The 22,203-nt window shown below is 41.1% G+C and overlaps 1 protein-coding gene across 8 annotated transcripts in view; it reads left to right on the top strand.

Annotated features, from left to right (window-relative positions):
* The window catches only part of LOC105084095 (zinc finger protein 286A), a 43,488-nt gene that overhangs the window by 10,804 nt on the left and 10,481 nt on the right, over window positions 1–22,203 (top strand). For 3 of the 8 annotated variants that reach the window (XM_074342119.1, XM_074342120.1, XM_010974132.3), the window contains 2 exons: window positions 2,767–4,021; window positions 4,949–7,966. In XM_074342119.1, coding sequence (XP_074198220.1) covers window positions 2,767–3,992 — 1,226 coding nt within the window. In that variant the 3' untranslated portion in view covers window positions 3,993–4,021; window positions 4,949–7,966. The other 5 variants (XM_074342117.1, XM_074342116.1, XM_074342115.1 and 2 more) reach the window with 5 other exon arrangements.

Here is a 22,203-nt window from a genome sequence, read left to right as displayed (position 1 = left end):
CCTTTTCAGATGATTTTGGCTAGTCTCCTGACACCACACCAAGACTAGGCAAGTGGTAGTTTCTTACAGATCAGATCCAATGTCACCTGAAACCGTATCCATGAGTTTTTCATACTCTTACATTAAAATCTGTTGATCTTTTGGAAAATACTGGTTCACTGAGTTATGCAGATCTTCCAAATATTGACACATCACGTTTAAAAAAAAAAAAACACACACAATTTTCTGTATCACCACTGACGGTATCAGAAAAGAAAGTTTTAAGAAGCTATCAAGTTCTCAGTGGTAGATAAAAGTTTTCTAAAATTCTAATTTCCGCCTGAAGGTACATTCTTTTGTCAGCTTTGAGAAAATACCCACCAAATATACAACAAAGATAACAGTTGGTCAGTCATTCTTTCTAGTAAAAATGGTGGTCCGTGGAAAAAGTGGCTAGTTCAGCTCTCAAACCATCACACGAGTGGTTTTCCTCAAGACAACCATCCTACTTTGATATGAGCAGACTTGCTTTATGAATATTTCCTGGTCCATCATCCAGAATATTCAAAGGTCATGTGGTCAAGGTTTGAAATTTAATAAATTAATTTTATTATATTAATAATGTTTCCTGTTGTTTCCTCAGACATTTTTCCATGAAACTGGCTTTTTGTTTTTTTTTTTTAACTGAGTACCTGGTGGGGAAAAATGGAACAACTCCTAGTATATTTGGTGTCTTATCCTAATTTGTACAGAAATTGTGGGCAGTTTTACCACCATTACTTTTGCAACATCAGTGCAAATGTCAAGACAGCAAAAAAGGCAAATAACATCTAAGCATTGTTTTGAAAGTAGTTTTGAAGCTACAGCCTCCCAGGGGCCCGCAGACCGCACTGTGAGACCGCTGCCTCCCTGCACCAGCGCTAACTTATCTCAGTTCATGTTCTCGTGATTCAGCAAGCACTTACATAGGGCCTGTGCTGTGTCAGCGTTTTTAAGTGTTTTGTAAATAGCTCATTCACTGCTCATTCAGGTAGGTACTGTTTTCGTTCCTAACGAGAAGTCGGTAGTGTCGTTGCCCTGTCTTCCAGATGAGGAAACTGAAGTAGAGGCAGAGTGACTTGCCCCAGGTCACAACGGCGAGGGAGGGGCAGAGCAGGGGTGGAGCTCATGCACTCTGATCGCAGGGCCATGCTCTCAGCTGCTGCGCTTTTCTTGAATGTCCCCCTCCCCTTGGGGCTTCGGTACATGTCATCCCCTCCACCTGGAACGCTTACCTCCTGCTTTTGTTCCCATTACCTGGGATCCCCACCCGAACCCCAACTCCACTTTGATGGCAGCTCCATGATTTACCTCCTCAGGGAAGCCTCCCCTCACCCCCCATGTTCTTTCACAGCATCGTTCACCTTTTATTTCTTAGCACGTACTGCAGGTGCGCTCTTACATGTATTTGTGAGTGTTAGACTAAATTTCCTCTCCCCTCGTGCACATAGGGGCTGTGTGTGTGTTTTCCCGCAGTGCCTAGCACTAGCGTCGTGTAGGACAGACATTCAGGAGGTCATCATTGAATAAATGGGCGGGAGAGTAGATGAATGAACAGAGTTCATTTGGCTATATGGAATAAGGGGCAGGTCTAACTTAATTTTCTTCTAAATCAGAGCACCATTTATTGGAAAAATAAATTATCTCTAGTTCACTGACTGAAATACCACCTTTGTATTGTCCCTAATTCCTATATAGACTTGGCTTTATTTCTGAAATTGCTCTTCTGTTTCCTTGGTCTGTTTATGTCTTCTTTTGAACCACATTCTTGAAGTTATTTTAGCTTTATAAAGTAGCTTCATATTGGATATAAAAATTCTGATAGCTTGATATCAGATATATTCAGAGAAGTTAGCTTCCCTCCCTGCTCTCTCTCCTCTATTCTCTATAGGTGACCATTTTTATTAGTATTTCATTTATCTGTCCTTGGTTTTGGAAGATAGGACCAAATATGTCTGTGTATTTGTTTCCCTCCCCCTTTTTTCCCTGCACAAAAAATAGTAAACTATACGCCTTCCTTTGCAGCTTGCTGTGTTTTTTAAGTTTATTTAATATCTCCTGAAGACTGCATCATAGCAATATATAGAGGTCATTCTCATATTTTCTTAAGTTGCACGTACACCATAATTTAATCAGTTCTCTATACTAGGATATTTGCGATGTTACCAGTCTTTTGCTACCTCGGTGTTGTAATGAGTAATAGCCTTGTGCATGTATAGTTTAATACATTTGCCATTGTGCCTTTGGGAGCTCATAGGAGATTTTTGAACAGGGACATATTATGAAAGCATTGTTAGGGAAGGTTAAACTGAGTGGAACGCATATTTGGAGTAGAGTTGTTTGACTGGGAACTTAGAAGTCGAAATTGCACTCTACAATAAGGTGACAGCCGCTGGGGTATTTACCACAGCACTAGGTCTTCTATAAGAGCTTGTTCCTCCCCATCCTGATCTAGGAATTTACTTCCTGTCCACCTGGTGACATGGTGCTTCATCTGCGTCCCTTCTCCTCCTGCCTTTCTGGTCATCCTTCCCCTGTTCTGACTCCTGGATAAGCTCTTCTGATCTTTGCATATACTGTGCATGTGTTTCCCTCCATCTGCTTCTCTTTGCAAATCATCTTACAAGAGTCAAATCCACTACCTGTCGAAGTCATGCTTTTCACCTTCATTAACTCTTATCCATTACAGAACTGCCCTTTTGTTGAACTCAGAAAACGAAGGAAATTTGTGTTTCCAATTTCTTTCAGACTTGGAGACTAGATCTGAGAGCAAAGATTCCACTTCAGTGCAAGATTTTTCCAAAGAGGAGTCATGCCAGGTTGCAGTAATAGACAGGCTGACAAGGAGCAGCGTCTATGACTCCGACTTGGAAACAGCTCTCGAGTGTGAAAACTGGGTAGAGAACCAGCAAGGAGATCAGGAGAGACACTTGAGAGAAACGCTCGCCCACATGAATTCACTCCCCGAAGAGAGGGCTCGTGAGCGTGACGTTTACTGGAAAAGCTTCGGGCAGAAGTCAATCCTTCTCCCTCAAGACAGAGTTCCCAAAGGATCCTATGCCTTTCATACCCTTGAAAAAAGAATGAAACAGAAATCAACCCTAATGAAAAAGCAGAGGACCTATAAAGAGAAAAAGCCTCATAAGTGTAACGACTGTGGTGAGCTCTTCACATACCACTCGGTGCTCGTCAGACACCAGAGGGTCCACACTGGGGAGAAGCCCTACAGCTGCGGTGAGTGTGGCAAGTCTTTCAGCCACAGGGCCAACTTAACCAAACATCAGAGGACTCACACGAGAATCCTTTTCAAGTGCAGCGAATGCAAGAAGGCCTTCACGGAAAGCTCATCCCTCGCGATACATCAGAGGATTCACGTTGGAGAGAGGCCTTACGAGTGCAGCGAGTGCGGGAAAGGCTTCAATCGAAGCACCCATCTCGTGCAGCACCAGTTAATCCACACAGGGGTGAAGCCGTACGAATGCAACGAGTGTGACAAAGCCTTCATCCATTCGTCAGCCCTCATCAAACATCAAAGAACTCACACGGGAGAGAAACCCTACAAGTGTCAGGAGTGTGGGAAAGCCTTCAGCCATTGCTCTTCCCTTACTAAACACCAGAGAGTGCACACTGGGGAAAAACCATATGAATGCAGCGAATGTGGGAAAACCTTTAGCCAGAGCACACATCTTGTTCAGCATCAGAGAATCCATACCGGAGAGAAACCCTACGAGTGTAACGAATGTGGGAAAACCTTCAGCCGGAGCTCAAATTTTGCCAAACATCAAAGAATTCACATTGGAAAGAAGCCGTACAAATGTAATGAATGCGGAAAAGCCTTCATTCATTCGTCAGCTCTTATTCAACACCAGAGAACTCACACTGGAGAGAAACCCTACAGATGCAATGAGTGTGGGAAAAGCTTTAAGTGCAGCTCATCCCTCATCAGACATCAGAGGGTTCACACTGAAGGGTAGCCCTGAGAAGTTCCTGAATGTGAGAAAATGTAAGTTGGTTTTGTCTCTGTGTTCGATCCCTGAGTGTTTAGGTGGAAGATGTGTAAGATGCAACTTGAGGGCCAGTTCTGTGCGCGTCTGTCTCTACTTGCGTAGTGCATAGTTTTGAGCCATGAACAGCCTGTGTCTTATATCCGTTGATCTGATCATTCTGAACTCTTCCAGCTAGAAATCTCAAATGTTGATCTCACACCCAACCCCCGCAGCCCCCAACGTACCCTTCTGTGGAAATTCAGTAAATCCCTGGGACTGGGTTGCAGTGCGTCCTGTGAAAGCCAGGGCCCCGTCTTGGCCACACCCATGCCTGCCTACAGCATCTCACTTTGAAGGACGTCACTCGGTTGGTTAGGCTCACACCCTTGTCATCTGGAAGACGTAGAGTTGTTCCCCTTTGGTCCCAAGGGGAGACCTAGACATAGGAAGAGTGTCCTTTCTTTTCCATGAGCTACAAGACCCGAAAGATTCAGTGGTTGGAATGTGCTTTGGATTCCCTCCCAAGCCCCACAGGCTACTATCTCATTTGACGGACATAAACCGTGTGTTCCAGCCATGTCCCAACGGCTTGCGCTGGTCGCACGCTTAGGTCTCTGTCGTCCCTCTGCCGTGTGCGGTCCCAACGGCTTGCGCTGGTCGCACGCTTAGGTCTCTGTCGTCCCTCTGCCGTGTGCGGCTTCGCTTTACACTTGCTTGGACGTGGCCCCGAGGCAGAGAACGGGTCAGAGTCTTAACTGTAGTTTTTGGTCAGGTCCCCCTTTTCTTACCTCTGGCGTGGAATGGATTTTCTATAATCACGGTATTAGGGAGATTTCATGTCCTTACCTTATTCTGTTCTCTGTAAACTGTGACACTTTGAGAAAAAGCCCCCGGGATGTTAGAAGTCTGAAAAGTTGACGGGTTTGGTGTGTTGTTATCCTTAGGGCCCCCATCAAGAAGAACTGAAGCAGCTGTGAGGCACAAGGACATACCTTCATGTCACGTATGGAAAGCAGCACATGGGACAGTGACTGCTGGAGGACAGGCAGCTCCCCACCATGAAGAAGTCACCGTCTCTCGGGTCTCACGCCTTCCCACGGTTTTGGTGGCTGTCCTCTGTTGGTTGGTTGGTCGTAGCTGTACCCCAGAGCCCCCAAGAAGGTAGCAGAGGCACGAAGCCATGGTGATCTGTTGGCATCAGTTATGTGGGTGACCAAAGACCCATGTGGTGGGATCAGAAACACAGAAGCAAAAGTTCAAATAAATATTTAGCAAAACACTTCACACACGTCAGGATTTTTTCTGCTGTATTGTGTGGAAAGATTGTAGAAAAGATGGAGAAGGAAAAAGTAGTCAGTTGCAGGTTTCTTCTTTCTCTCCTAAATCCTATCATGTTTTGAACGTTCAGCAGCCAGACCGTGCTCTTGCCCCCTCCACGTGATCTCCTTTACTTCTTTTTTTGTAAGTTAGAAAATTTTACCAAAGTTTAATAGTATAATAATCCTTGACTTTTCAAAGCAGCCGCCAGCTTTTCAGCTCTGGACGCAGAGGTTACGCAGCCTCGTGGCACTGGTTCACCAGAACTATCATGCTTTCTCAGGAAAGCGCAGAGACCATCTTTTTCATCGCCATTGATTCCTATAATCCCCTCTGCAGGCCTGAGTTCTATTACTGGGGAAAAGAGGAATAGACTGTGAAGAAGTGGTGGTAGTAGACGTCAAGCTCAAGTATAAACCCAGCAGTGATGGAAATCAAAGAAAACAGTAGGAAATGGAATGGAAAGGACTGGGAAGAGGTTTTGAAAATAATTTTTTAAAAAAAACCACGTTGAAGGGGGCCCAGCTCTGAAGTCAGGGTAGGAGACTGGCCTACCTGGGAACAAAGTAAAGGCAGAGGAGCTGACCCTTACACCTCCTTGAGAGGGAACTGATGAGCAGGCCCCTCGGCCCCAGACCAGGCCTGTCCCACTGCCTGTCTCTGTAAATAATGTTTAATTGGAACACGGCCTCACTCATCATTCACACATTGTGTTCGGCTGTTTTTGTGCTACAGCGGCAGAGGTTGTACGTCCCCAAGAGCCTAAAACACTGGCTATTTCTCAATATGCCACATGCTCGAGTGAGAAGAAGTTCATCATCTGAGGGCCAACATTTGACTTACGCAGTAAGATCAATGGGTTTGAGTTCCGCCACCTCCACTTAGCAATTATGTGCTTACTCTTTCTCTGCCTCAGTTTCCTTATCTGTAAAATGGGAATAGATCATTCCTCTCACAGGGTTGTAGAGGATTAAATCAGACAACACACGAAGAACCTGGCAAACTGAATTATGTTGAGAAAATCTCTCTCTCTCTCTCTCTCTCTCTCTCTCTCTCTCTCTCTCTCTCTCTCTCTCTCTCTCTCTCTCTCTTTTTCTCATTGGTTTCCAGGTGCCCCCATGTGTACTAAAATCCACAGATACTCAAGTCCCTTATATAAAGTGCTGTAGTACACTTGGCCCTCTGTATCTGCAGCTTTTGCATCTGCAGATTCAACCAACTATGGACATCCACAATTAGTTGCATCTACGGATACAAAACCATTGAATACAGAGGGCCGACTATTGAAAAAAAAATCCACATATAAGTGGACCTGCACAGTAGACACCCATGTTGTTCAAGGGCCAACTGTTACATATTTTAATGAAGTGGTGTCTTAGTCTGTTTGAGCTGCTTTAACAAAATATCATTGACTAAATGGCTTATTTGTAAACAGCCATCTCCCATTTCTGGAGACTGGGAAGTCCAAGATCAAAGTGCTGGCAGATTCAGTGTGGTGAGAGCTTTTGTAAATAAGTTCACTTGTATCATTTTTTTAGACTCTGCATATAAGTGATATCATATATTTGTCTTTGACTGACTTCACTTAGTATGTTAACTTCTAGGTTCATCCATGTTGCTGCAAATGGCAATATTTCATTCTTTTTTAAGGCTGAGTAATAGTCCCTTGTATACAGGTACCACATCTTCTTTATCCAATCATCTGTTGATGGACATTTAGGTTGCTTGTCTGTCTTGCGTTGGCAGCTCTTGACTTAAGTTATTCTGCAGGCTGCTGATTCCAGAGAAGAGAGGGTTTTGTGTCCTCAGTGCCATTAAAGGCACAGGTGGCTTTGGAGTGACTGGTGTGGATTACACATCTATCCTCGCACCAGTCGCTGCGGCCAAGGGAACTGGGTGCTCTGACATGGGGCGAGGCAGAGGAGTAGTTTTAGCCTTATCCAAACCGTGTAGAATGGGTCTCCTACAAGGATTCTGTTACCAGAAATAGGAAGAAAGTAACATCTTAGGATCTGTGTCCACCAGCCAAGGGTCAGAGACTTGCCTTACTGACAGAGTACAGAGTGAGGGCATCCTGCCTTCTGCAAACCCAGAAGGCAGTAGAGTGAGAAAACCAGCAGGGTTAACGTGACTAGCAAATTGACCAACAAGATGGAAGATGCCGTTCTGGGCATTGTGCACAGAACCGGGGCAGCACAAGGAGGAATATTTGACTGAACAGCCAAGGAAGGAAGTCCTACTGCAGAAGCACAGGATGAGGGCAGGGTTGGTTTTTCATTCTAGGATCTAAAGGGAACACTGGCAAAGGAATGGCCATTGCTGACAAAAACAATGGGTCCCAAATGGAGTCACTTGTACAAAGCCCACCTCAAACCTTCATGCCTAACCTAACTGCAATTTCAGTCTACCCCAGGAGTGTGGTCTTAACCTGTCAGTTTGGAAATTTTCTGGTCAGCACCAGTGAGGTCACCTGCCACACAGGCCCCTTCCACCCGACTAAGGAAGATGATGTCATCTGCCCTTTCCTTACCCCCTCCTCCTTCTGCCTATAAAACCATCCATTTGTCCAGCTCCTCAGGGAACTCTCTGCTGCACAGGATGCTGCCCGATTCGTGAATCATTTAATAAAGCCAATTAGATCTTCATATGTATTCAGTTGAATTTTTTAAACACCTTCATGTACCAACACAGCCCCTGGAATGGACGCTTTGTCTAAGTTACTGGAGACCCCTGTCCTCCGAGAACCCCTGCCTGCCTGTGCTTCTTGGTCACCTGCCCATACTTCCACACTTTCATAGTCGCTCTTAACCTGCAGCTTTTACTTCCATAGACTCTTTGTCTGTTCCCTCCACTGTCACCAGGCCTAGGGGTATCCAACCCAAGAGAGGTCCTGGAGCTGATGAAACCAGTCAATTCCTCAAAAGTAAAGCAAAGCCGGGCACTTTGAGGTGGTTTGCTTTTGTGGAAACATAGAACTAGCCACTGTGGGGAGCAAGGCTGATCTGAGAAGGTCAGGTTTCTCTGGGGAGAGTTAGCAGGCGGGGGAGAAGTCCCATTTGCCTGAATTTTAATTTGCTCTCAGTGGTCCCTTATGTATTCAGGTATTAGTACTTTTCTTAATTTGTTCAATTGTTTATGATAAAGATATTAACCATGTAACATTTAATACAAGTATTTTTCATAGGCTGATGTTTGGCTTTTTATTGTCAGTAAGTTTTTTTCCCCTCATGTCTCTGTTAGCCTTTTTTTGTTTCTGTTTTGTGTTAGCCTTTCTATATGGGAACATAGTATGTCTCTGCATTTGTTCATTTCTTGTATCTTTCAGTAACTTTCCATATACTAGATACACACAATTTTCAGTATTATTGCATCTGTGCAGTATTTTCCTGAGTGCCCCTAGTTTCATAGCTACGTGAGTAGTTAGGTTATGGGTGTATCACAATTGCATATAAACTTATAGCACATCCAGTACTCCTTGGGGACTTTTTATTGTCTTCTACTTTGCGATAACAACTCAGTCCCATACAAACTAGTTGGTTGATTTTTTTTTCCTGCATTCTGTGATAATGTTGTCATTGTTACAGTAATGATAGTTGTGTAAGTGTCATGGGTAAGCAAGAGGAACCTAAAGCACAACTCAAAATGGGACTGAGATCTGGACTAGAGACAAAAGGCAAATGTTTTATGTAAGTGGGAAATTGGCATCTCCATATGCTCCAGTTTTTAAATACTTTTAATAGAAAGTATTTATACAGAAAAGTACACAAGATGTGCTGAATTTAAAAAATGATTTGAAAACAGACACTCATGAAAAGTTCACCCAGCACATGAAATAAGAATGTTACCAAAACTCTATTAGACGTATTTGTGTCCCACTTTGATCATAACCTGTTCTGTACTCTTCTAGGTGGCACTACGTCTGTGTCTGGGGAGAAGGGCTCCTGTCTGAGCCCTGAGCCTTGCAAGGGCTCCCCTCGGGCCCTCCTCCAGCTGCAGCATCTCCCTGGGCAGAGACGTCTGTGGTCTGGAGCTACTTCTTCCTCTTTCTACATAATGCTCTGGTACCCAGCACCTCAGGACCTTCTCCACAGGAGGGAGACTTGCTTTCAGCAAACACACCTGTAAGCCTGAGGCACTGAAAAGGGGCAGTTTTTCATGGGGCGTCTGGACTCAGTTTGGAAATGCAGGGCTTTTGAAGTATGAGCCACTGTTAGGGTAACATAACTGAGTGGGCTGTGGTGTAGTCTCCCTACACCACCAGGTTTTGGCACAAAACTCTGAGGAGGTACAAAAATACATGCCTAGAAAGCAGGAAAACGTAATGTATTTTATTTAACAGCTTGTTACCTTGATTTTTTTCAATTCACGTTTTCTTTATTTCATCCATATAACACACTGATTTTCGAACTTGAAAAATTAGATAAAAGAGCATATCAAATGGCAAGTCTGTGAAACATAAGCCCTGTCAAAAGAACGACTAGTTATTTCAACGTGGGACTTTTGAAGTTTTGTACAGATTAGGCAGTATATCTATGTAGCAACATAGAAATTGAACAATTAGCTCAATCAGAGTACCTACTATAGAAACCGTAACGGGCCAAAATATTAAATGACACTCTTGTCAAAGAATGTTCTTACAATGTTTTCTTTTCTTTTTGGCAAATGAGTTTGTTTCAGTAAAGAGCAGAAATGAAACCTACACAAAAATATTCACAACTCTGCACAATAAACCGAGCATTGTTATTTTGATCATTCCCTAGGGGAAAACGATGTCCTTTCCAGAAATCTCTCAGGCATGCTAAACATCCAAGATCAGGATATTTGAGATATCAAGTAGCAGCTAAAGATGGAAATTCTAACAATGGCATTTCAAAATACATGAGACAGTGCTTTATGCAATAATAAAAAGCACTCTTTCCTTCAAAAGGAGACGGCATCTAAACTTTTTTTTAAATTATAGATTTAATAATGTCAAGGTAGATAAATACTTGTCGAGATGCTCAAGTGCGAGAGTCTTCCTCACACAAGGTGCGCTTTTCCACTTGAGGCTGGGCAATCTTTTTAATTTAGTACTGGCTCCCTAACACAATAAACCCTCTCCCCAGAATGACTTCCTCCAAAGCACACGGAAATAAACATTGTCCATGGACCGAAAGCAGACCAGCTGGCAGCAGGCACCACAGCTGCGTAAGGAACTCTACTTTTCACGGTATTTTCGCGGAAAGGGAAATTGGCGGCGGGAGCGGGGACACGCACCCACCGACGCCCCCGCGTCTGGGGTCCCAAGTTGCCAGAGGCTCCCTTTCTGTTCTCGCAGTGGCTTTATTTCTTTAGTCACACGGAAGTGTCCCGAGGCAAGGGCTGTGTCATTCATTCTTCCTTGTGTCTCTAGTGCCTGATCCTGACGCCCAGCCCCGGCCTCTCGATCTGACGGAATTTTTAGGTCCCGGGACGACCTGCCAACTCCGCCCCCAGCGCCGACGAAGGGGCGGGGAGAGCGCAGGGCGCGCGCGGAGGATTCTGGGCGCCGTAGTTCCCCGCGGCTGCGCAGGCGCACTGCGCGTGTGCGGCAGCCCGCCGCCGGCGCCATTGTGGGAAGCGTTCCCGCCCTGCTCTGCGAGCGCCCGGTCCTCAGTTGGCTGCCAGGTACTCGTCGCCCCGGGCACCCAGCCCGGTTCCCGCCGCCCCTCCCCCGGCGCTGGGCTCCCCGCGGCGTCCGGGGCGGGGCCGCTCTCGGCTGTGCTCCTGGCCCCGAGCTGACCCGCCCACCTCACAGGCGACCGGGCCCGGCCTCCCTGAGGAGGCGGCGGCCTGGAGGCGCTGGGTCGCGACGCGGGACTGGGGCGGGAGCGGGAGCGCGGCTGGACCTTCCCGCCTTCCCGGAGCCGCGCCTCGGTGGAGGGAGGAGGAGGACCCCGAGGGCCCAGAGAAGGGCAGTCCGGGAAACGGGGCGGCTGGTGGAGGGAGATCCTCGGTCCTGGGCTTTAAGTAGCGGGTCCCTGACAGGTGCCTGTTCTCCTGCCTTTGGGTGACCGAGGCAGCTTTTCCTGACTGGCTCAATTGTCAGGTACGCAATACACTGTTGTTACTATAGTCACCATGCTGTATCACATCCCCACGACTTACTTATGATTGGAGGTCTGTACCTTTTGACCACCTTCACCCATTTCAACACCGCCCCCCTCCCCAGCCATCAGTCTGTTCTGTGTCTCTGAGTCTGGGGTGTTTGTTTTTAGATTACGCGTATAAAAGAGATCATAGGTTTTTGTCTTTCTCTGACTTTCATAAGGCCCTCAAGCTCCATCCATGTCACAAATGGCGGGATTTCCTCCTTTTTTGTGGCTACTATTACACTGTAGGCGTATACCAGATTTTGTTTATGCATTCATGCATTCGTGGACACATAAGTTGTTTCCATGTCTTGGCTGCTGTAAATAATGCTGCAGTGAACGTGGGGGTGCAGTTGTCTTTTCAAGTTAGTGTTTCCTTTTCCTTCAGATAAATACCCAGAAGTGGAATAGCAGAATCATATGACAGTTCTATTTTTAATATTTTGAGGAGCTCCATACTGTTTCCGTAGTGGCTGCAGCAGTTTACATTTCCACCAGTGGTGCAAAAATGTTCCCTTGTCTCCACATTTTTGCCAACAGTTGTTATTTCTTGTCTTTTTGATAATAGTCGTTCTCACAAGTGTGAGTTGAGATCTCAGTGTGGTTCTGATTTGCATTTTTTGGTGATAGTGTTGTTGAGCACCTGTTCGTGTAGCTGTTGGCCAATGGTATGTTTTCCTTGGAAAAATGTCTGTTCATCTCTGCCCGTTTTTTACCTCGGGTTTTTTTGTTTGTTTGTTTTTTGCTGTTGAGTTGTGTGTGAGTTCTTTATATATTTTGGCTATTAACCCCTTATCAGATATGTAATTGGCAAATATTTTCTCCCATTCCATAGGTTGCCTTTTCTTTGTTGACTTTGCTGTGCAGAAACATTTAAGTTTGATGTAGTCCCACTTGTTTACTTTTGCTTTTGTTGTCTTTACTTTTGATGTCCAAGAAGTCATCATCAAGACCAATGTCTATTTTTTATTCTAGGAGTCTTATGGTTTCAGGTCTTACATTCAAATCTTTAATCAGTTTTGAGTTAATTTTTATATGTGATGTAGGTTACTGGTTCAGTTTCATTTTTTGCAGGTGGCTGTCCAGTTTTCCCAACACTATGTTTTTAATAGATTGGGTTTTTTCTCTGTTGTATATTCTTGGCTCCTTTGCTGTAAATTACTTGCCTATATATGTGTGGGTTTATTTCTGTAGTCTAGTCCATTGAACTGTATCTTCTTTTCCCAATACCATACTGTTTTGATTACTATAGCTTTGAAATATAGTTTGAAATCAGGGAGCATGATGCCTCCAGCTTTGTTCTTCTTTCCCAAGATTGCTTTGACAATTTGGGATTTTTTGGTGGTTCTATACAAATTTTAGGATTATTTGTTCTACTTCTGTGAAAAATGCCTTGGGGATTTTGATGGATATTGCATTGAATCTGTAGATCGCTTTGGGTCATATGGATATTTTAACAACATTAATTCTTCCAATCTGTGAGCACAGAAAATCTTTCCATTTGCTGTCTCAAAGTTTTCAATGTATAGGTCTATCATTTCCTTGGTTAAATTTATTCCTAGGTATTTAATCCTTTTTTTAAACAGTTGTAAATGAGATTGATTTCTTAATTTCTCTTTGTGATAGTTCATTATTAGTGTATAGAAACACATAGACTTTTGTATATTGATTTTATATCCTGCAACTTTACTGAATTTGTTTACTAATTATTACAGTTTTTGGAAGGGTCTTTTAGGGGCTTCTATATATAAAATTATATCATCTGCAGTGACAGTTTTACTTCTTTCTTTCTGATATGGATGCCTTCTATATCTTTTTCTTGCCTAATTGCTCTGTCTAGAACTTCCAGTACTGTGCAGGCTTATCATACGTGGCCTTTATTATCTTGAGGTATATTTCCTCCATACCTACTTCGTTGAGAGTTTTTATCATAAATGGGTATTGAATTTTATCAGATGCTTTTTTTCTGCCTCTATTTAGAGGATCATATAATTCTTATCCTTCAGTTTGTTAATGTGGTGTGTCACATTTATTGATTTGCAGATGTTGAACCAGCCTTGCAAACTTTGAGTCTGAGATTTTCAAGGCAGAATTGGTTTTCATGGCTTATTTCTCTTTCTTAGATATGTCTTTGCAGGACTCCACTCTTTCCAGAGAGGGGAGCCCCAAGGAAGAGATTATGGCTGCTGTGGTTTTTTCAGTTGGACCTCTGGTAAGTTAGGGTTTCCTCTGGTTCTGACCTATTGTCCTGGTTTGAGAGCATGTCTGCTTTTCCTGAAGTCATGTGACCTCTACCTCACCCACATCCCTTTGGGTAACTGAATCAAATTGTTTGATCCATGAAAGTTGAGTTCATCATAGTAAAGCTTGTAATCTATAGGAAGATTCACTATGCATATTGAACTAAATACCAAGATGCATGACCTTGCAAAAAATATCTGGGCTATCTTTAGATACGATAGGCAGTCTGGGAAATTTACTTATGATGTTAAATTTGTATTGTTCCCAGGAAATTTCAGTTAGATATGGGGTAGTAGAATGCAGTATTTTCCAATTGGAAAATTTTGTTTAGGAAATTAAAAAAAAATACATGTACACACACACATGCATACACACACACACCCACTTAATTCATAGGGACCATTCCCCTTGTGCCCACTCTTAGTGTTCTCCTCTTTTCTACCCATTAAGAAGTGATCAAGCTTAATAGATGACATGGAGAGAAAGAAGATGTTTAAGACACAGTGCTTGGCTGTAGGGAGCTTACAGTCTCACTGAGGTAAGGCATACAAAAGAAATAGTTACATAATTTATTTAGGTGAATGATAGTTGCTGAGCAGTATGATAAAGTTAATGAGTGCTATGTAAGGAAAGAAATGGGTTATTAGCATGGGCTACATTGGTCATGGAAAGCTCGTGAGGATGGTTAGATTTAAGCTGGTACCTAATTACCAGTGGAATTTAAATTGTCCTAAATTATTTGTGAGGATACTTCAGGTGAGAAGGCAAGGCTCTGAGGCAGAGAACAGTGAGTGAGTTAGTGATTCAAGATCGAAATTTGTGAATGGTAGGACTGGTTGTTGGAGATTTAAGCTGAATCTTTTAATGTTTCCCTGAAGATATTTAAGTGTGTGTATGTAAGTGTGTGTGATTGGGTGTGTTTGAGGTGGGTATTAATGTGATTAAAGCTGTGTTTTAGCAGTGACTTTTTGAAATAGGAGATGCAGAAGAAAGGTGTACCAACATAGAATTTGTTATGGTAATGACCCATAATAACCTACAGTAGTGATCCTTTAGTCTTTGTAGCAAGAATACATAACATGTGTATGGTCCTTAAGACACACGCTTGAAAAGATCTAAGTATTTGTCTAATACAGGCCCGGATCAAACCCATCTCTAATTATCAGAGTTTGAGATTCACATCATCGTAAATTTTCTGGAAGCTGAATATATGTATTATTTAAGATAAGAACTTCAGAGGGGAGAACTAAGATGACATATTTCTCAATGAAATTTAAGTAAATAGTTTTATTACCCATAACTTTTTAAAATGGCACAAAACCTAAAATCAATCAGTACCCCTAAAAGGTATACTAAAATTTCATTTCATTATAAAATCAAGCCCTTGTAGGCTTATAGTGTCTAAGGTTTTGAAGAAAACAGTATTGTGAGAGGTCCCTGGCATATTTCTTGAATGAACATTAAAACATGCCTCCACCTCTAGACACAGTAATGATTTTCCAACTGTAGAAACAGATAGTTTTAGTAGGTTTTGAATATTATTCTTGAGCAAGATAGGTAATTTCCAAGAAACAGATTTCATCCTCTTATGAAAAAGGAGAATTATGTAGCATCTGAGACCCCTTATTTTACGTTTAGTTTTATTTTGATAGGTTCTTTGTTAAAAGTCTCCTTTAGAAATTATGGAGTTGTATCTCAACCTTGTGTATGTTTGTCATTGTCTCAAACAAGGTGAAAGAAGATTATGATTGGATGTTGCTATGGGACCTTAATTTCATCCCTAAATAAAACAATAAAAGAGGTTATCTCATATACCACATCCACAGTGGGCTGATGGTGCTTGTTGAGGCTCTGCTGTAGGTAGCAGGCAACCTGTTACTGAGTGATTTCATCCTGTATCCCCTCAGAGTCCTGAAGTTTCCCAGCCAGATGAAGATCTTCACCTTCAGACAGAAGAACCAGAACTGGTAAAGGTAATCCTTAGCCTTGTGTCTAAGGGGGGTAAAGAGAAAGCACCTTTTTTACTGCTCCTAATTCTTAATGTTGATTGAATTTCACACAATATAGATTTTACTGATTTCATCCCTGTGGAGTTTTTTTAAGATGCTATTCCTTCCCCTGTATTCCCTTTATATTGTTAGTTAAATCTAGAGGCTTGCTCAGATTCAGATTTTGATTTTTTTTAATGTTTTTGCCATTGGTATTTCATATTTCTGGTATCTTCCACCAGAAGCTACATAAAGCCTAGTTAAAGCCTTTTTGGTGTGTTAGCACCCACTGATGATCCTTTAATTCATTAGAGGTTGTAAATGGCAATGTTCTAATTCTTTCGTTCCTTCTTCGTGTATTAGCTGGAGTACTTCCATAAAGAGAAACCTCCCCTCGTCAACTTCCTGAGTACATTTTATTACTGAACAAGCTATATATATATTGCATAGGAAAAGAAGGGCAAAGGGTTGATTCTTTCTCTTTATTGACCAGTTTCCAGGCATCCTCCAAAGATGATCAATGAGTATCCTTAAGATTTTATAATGAAATCGTAACTTTAAATGTATTAGATATTTTTGAAATTCATTGCGATTATTATTCTTATTGGTGTTTAAATTTTCCCATCAGTTGCCAATGGGAGCCTCTTCAAGTTGTCTCCTGTGTCTTAGATGTGATTCTAGTAATCTTTGACAGTTTCCTTGCCTTTTAGTATGACAGAAAGTTCCAGGCCCCGGTTTCTTGTAGTGTAAAGTAATATGTAGGGGCCGCAGTCCGGGCTGTATAACGCTGCCTTTTTGGTTATTGTTTCTGGGCCTCATTAGTGGATGAAGCTAGGGCATATGTGGGGCGTTTTCCTTAAAAATAAAATACTTCAGAAGTTTATACCGATACTTCCAATTCAGTTTTGGATCTATGGAGTTTGTGCATAGTCTCATTGATAATACATTTATATCTTCTTTCTTCCATGTCAGATTTATTAGCTCTCAGTGATGTCAGTATACTAATTTGCTTTATCCAACACTACACACACAACAGTTATAAAATAGCATTTCCATCACTGCCACCAATAATATGATCATTTACTGAAAATATGTTATTTTTATTTTTTGCAGTTCTTTTTCCCCTCAGAATATGTCTCATAAGGGGCGTACAGAAAAATTACTGTGTTTTAAATACCCTCAAAATAGTTCCTCTATCTACAATCTGCATGATAGACTATGTCTTTTATTAAGTTATATCTTATAGAATAGGACTGAAAAAGAGCTGATATTATAGGTAAGGCAGGATTTTGAGGGAGAAAAGATGATTTGGGTGGAAACTGCTAGTTTTCTAATTTTCTTCCCCAGTTTTGTATGTGTTATTCTGCCTATCACATCTAATTGTACACTCCCTGGGTGATCTCTGTATTTGTTTTAGGAATTAGTGACATTTAAAGATGTGGCTATAGACTTCACGTTGGAAGAGTGGAGGTTGATGGATCCAACACAGAGGAACTTGCACAAGGATGTGATGCTAGAGAATTATAGGAATCTTGTTTCCTTGGGTAAGGATAACTTCTGTGTTTATGTGTCTGCCCATTGGACCAGGTGTACTGAAAATATAGACCCTTTAAAGTACTTAACTGAATTTGGGGTGAGAATCTAGGCATTAAAATTTCATAATTTTAGGGGCATATCGTTGGCAGTTACGCTATTCCTTGCTCTTAACGAAATAGTCCACCCATTATAGAGTAAGAAATACATATTTCATTGGAATCTCGGAGATTGTTGGCAGTCCGTGAGATTTAAGACTGAAGTTTTTTAGTCACTTCTATAAATGAGAATTATCACTGCCTCTAGAAAGAAAGGAACAGGAGGGGCTTCAGGACAGCAGAGTAGAAGGACACGGAGCTCAGCCTCTCCCATGAGTACATCAAATCATACCCACATGTGGAGCAATTCTCACAGAATACCTACCAAACTTTGGCAGAAGATCTTGTACAATTGAAACTACAAGGAAAATTTTCATGAAACCAGGTAAAAACAAGGCCATACTGTATAGCACGGGAAACTACATTCAATAACTTATAATAGCCTATCATGAAAAAGAATATGAAAAGGAATATATATGTATAATTGAATCACTATGCTGTACACCAGAAATTTACCCGGTATTGTAAACTGACTATACTTCAATAAAAAAATTTTAAAAAGAAAGAAACAAATGTTTATTTTCTTTCTAAACTGAGATTATTCCCATGATGTGTTACCCAGCAAGCGTCGGATCATAGTGTTGAGCTTCCTTGAGCTACCTTTGTGTAAGGTATATACTGTAACGCTGCTGTATGATGGAATGTTCTGGTGTGGGAATGTTCTATGTCTGTGTGTCCAGCCAGTATGGCAGCCACCACACTGTGGCTGTTGAGAACTTGAAATCTGACTAATCCAACTGAAAAACTGAATTTTAAATTGTATATAATTTTTGCTAAATTAAATTTAAAGTTAAATGGCCACATGTAGCTGTTGGCAGCTGTATTGGACAGTGCACTTCTAGAACTTCTTACAGGGGCACCTCTGCACAGCAGAGCCAGAGCTGAGACTGAATCTGACACTAGCTCTTGCTCATAGGCACAGTCAAATCCTATTCCTTTTTCTCTGAACAGGGCTTGCAGTTTCCAAACCAGACATGATATCTCATTTGGAAGATGGAAAAGGACCATGGGTGGTAGTGAGAGAAATTTCAAGAACCCCCTACACAGGTGAGTTAATAAGAATGAGAAGGATGGTATTTATTTGAAGCTAATGGGTCATGGTTGGAGTAGAACATCTGAAATACTTTGGAGGGTGTCTTTGCTTAAAGCTATCTCAGAGGAGATTCTCCCCCTCTCTTCCTCTCTCCCTGCCTCCCTGTTTCCCTCTCCTTTTCCCTCTCCCCTCTCTCTGTCCTCTACTTTTAGTTCCCATCCCATCCTACTTTACTTTCTTGGGAACATGATTTTCATAATTGTTCCTTCATTCCTTCGTCATTCAAACATGTATAAAATACATACCCCTTTGAGTTCTGTCCTCTCCAGTTAACTTCGCGTTTTTCTCATTTGTTTAACCATTATCTGCTATCTCTCTCTTCATTAATTCTCCGGAAAGTGCGTTCTGAAGGATCACCACTGATTTCTTCTAAGATAAACCTTTTGACTGATGGTTTAGCTTTCTTCACCTGCAACTTCAGGGGACTCTCCTCCTCTCCCCCAGAGTTTTAACTGCCTGAGAATACAAACAGTATATCTCTTGACAATAAAAACACAGTATTTATGTATTTAATCGATATTTATTAATATTAAATAATCAATATTTAATATTTATCTTTATACTGTGAACTGGGTTAGGTACTATGTCTACAGTAGTGAGTAAGGTGGACCAGGTCCCTGCCCTCATGAAGATTAAGTTTTGAGAAATAGGTAATTAACAAGTAAATAAACAAAAACAAGCTAAATAATGGTTGTGATAACTTAGCTATGAGGATATGAAAGAGGAACTGGGTTGGGGATGAGGATGTCTCCTTCAGATAGTGTGGTCGGGGAAGGCTTCTGAGGAGGTGACATTTAAGGTGAAGCTTGAAGGATCAGAAGAAGCCAGCCAAGGGAAGAGGAGAAGAGGAGCATGCCAACAGAAAGGAATGCGGTATGTTCTGGAAATCGAAGGAGGCTGCGTGACTGAAGTACAGGGAGAGGGAGACTGGTATAAAATCAGAAAGAGTCAGGCAGGAGACTGTCTCCTGTTCAGGGCTCCATAGACCAAAGTAAGGAGTGTGGATTTTAATCAAAGTGAGTGCAAAGGCACTGAAAGGTTTTAGTCAAGGATTTTTAGGAAATAACCCTGTTTATGAAAATTGAACTTAAGGGCATAAAGCAGGTAATCAGTGAAGAAGTTGTTAAAATATTCTAGACAAAAGAGGGTAATAACTTTGATTAGGGTGCTGGTGGGAATGGAAGGGAATGAATGGATTCTAGAATATTTGCATATTCATACTATATGTTGCCATCCATGAGTTGCATATGTGTTACATAGATTCTTTCTATATCTCAAATGTTATAGTTTTTTAGAGAGTGAATGAAAAGTAGACATTGGAGATAGTTGAGATGACTCTTTAGAGAAAGCCCCCGCTCCATATGCAGAAGGAAAGAGAAATGGGGAAGTGGCTGGATAAAAGAAAGGAATAAAAAAAAAACCACTTATTTTTGAGATGGGAGCTTTTCTGGCATGCTTTAATGCTAAGAAGAATGATGCCCCACTGAAGAGGGAGAAATTGATGTTGCAAGACAGAGAACTAAAGACTGAAGAACTAAAGTATCTGAGAAGGTTAAAAGGGATAAAATCTAGAATGGAAAAGGAGGATTTACCCTGGATAGGCAGGGGGGCCACCTCCTCTGCTGTAACACTAGGCAAGATGGAGAAAATGGGAGCAGATATGGTCAGCTGGTGATGGGAAGTTCAAGGCATTCTGTCACAATGGTGTGTATATTCTCAGTGAAATATGAAGCAAGGCCATCAGCTTACAGTGAGGACAAGAACGAGTTGTGAGGTGGAAAGTTACAAATTGTATGGACTTCACCAGGGAAGCCATGTTGGCCTGAAACTTTTATTGAGGAAGGTGTTTAATTATGGCTCTATTCCTTTTGTAGTTACAGGACTATCCATATTTTCCACTTTTTGTTTCATTTGAGTAAGTTGTGTTTGTCTAGGAATTGATCCATCTAATAAACAATTTAAAATTGGGGGCATGCTATCCTCTGTTTAGCTTTTAAATGCCTATGTGGATCTGAAGTGATGTCTCCCTTTTCATTCCTGATACTAAATTTTTTGTGTCTTCTCTTTTATCTTAATCTATCTTGCTGGAGATTTATCAATCTTATTTGGCTTTTAAAAATAATTTTTAATCCTTTCTACTGTATGTTTGATTTCTGTTTCATTACCTTCTCTTATTTCATTATTTTTACTTTTCTAAGGTTTAATTTGCTGATCTTTTCTAACTTGTTAAATATTTATATCATTAACTTATAGCCATTTTCTCTAATGTGTTTAAGGCTATCGAGGCAATGTCATTTTTTTTATGTAGCACCTTCATAATTACTGGGTTCGAAGTATTTGATCATTTCCATTGTGTTGTGTTTGGCCCTCGGGTTATTTAGAGGTTTTTTTCCTTAATGTTGTACCATATGGGAATTTTCTGATAGTCTTGTTGCCTTAAGTTCTACTGTGGTCAGAGAACATGTTCTATATAATTTCAGTCTTTGCAGGCTTCTTGAAATTTGCTCTGCCACCTGGCCAATTTTTGTAAACACTTTGTGTGCACTTGGAAAAATGTGTAGTCTATAGGTTTTGATTGCTATTCTAGGTATGTCAAGTCTTAATTATGTTCCTAAAATCTATCTACTTGTTGATTGTCAGCTTATTCTATCAGTTAGTAAGAAATATTTTTTAAAGTTTCCCACTATGTCTGTAGATCTATCTGTGTCTTATTTTAGTTCCTTTAGTTTTTGATTTATGTGTTTTGAAGCTGTGTTCTTAGGTAAATACAAAGTTAGAATTGTTACATCTTTCTGGTAAATTGGACCTTTTATCATTATGAAGTATCTTTTTTATCTCTGTTGTTCTTGCTTTAAAGTCTATTTTGCCTGATATTAATATTACTATAGCATCATTCTTTTGGTTATTAGTAATATACTTTTTTTTTCATCTACTCACTGTCAACTTTTGTATATCTTTGTATTTTGTTTCTCTTATGATTAGCATTTTGGTAGATTTTTGTTTTAGCTAACCTGACAGTCTGTATCTTCTGGAGTTTTCAGTCCATTTGTACATAATACAATTACATAATGTTTAATCTACCCTCTGTGAAGGTATCTTGCCTGTTCTGTATTCTTTTTCTCCTCATTCATGCCCTCTGTTAAATTTATCATCTTTCATTTTTCTATTTCCCTCTCTCATCACTTAGTAATTATAAATTTTAAAGTTATTTGTTTAGTATTTAACTTTGAGGTTAAAACATTCTTCCTTTTTTTTTATTTATTTTTTTGCAGGGGGAGGTAATTAGTTTTATTTTAGTTAGTTAGTTTTTTGATGAAGGTACTGGGGATTGAACCCAGGACCTTATGCATGCTAAGCATGCGCTCTACCACTTGAGCTATACCCTCCCCCTTAAAGCATTCATCCTTGATTCAACAGTGTGAGATAAATTTTCCCTCTTCCCAAATGATGGGAAGAACTTAGAACAGCTTATTCATTTTAACCTCAATTATATGTTATTGGAGTTCTGTGTTTTAATTCTATATATGTGAAATCTCGTAAGACATTATTATTAATGTTGTATGCAGTCTGGATTCATTTAGATAGTTTACCTTCTCTTTCTCTTCATTTTTCTTCATTTCTGAACTTTTTCCTGGGATTAATTTTCTTCTACATAAAGAATGCCCTTTAATATTTTTCTTTTATTCAGATATTCTGGTGTCATAGTCTCTCCATTTTTCTTTTTCCTAAAAATGTGTTTAACCTTCACTTTTGAAGAAT

Source organism: Camelus bactrianus, chromosome 16 (genome assembly GCF_048773025.1).
Source record: "Camelus bactrianus isolate YW-2024 breed Bactrian camel chromosome 16, ASM4877302v1, whole genome shotgun sequence".
NCBI classification, from domain to species: domain Eukaryota; kingdom Metazoa; phylum Chordata; class Mammalia; order Artiodactyla; family Camelidae; genus Camelus; species Camelus bactrianus.
This window is presented reverse-complemented; position numbering and strand designations above follow the sequence as displayed.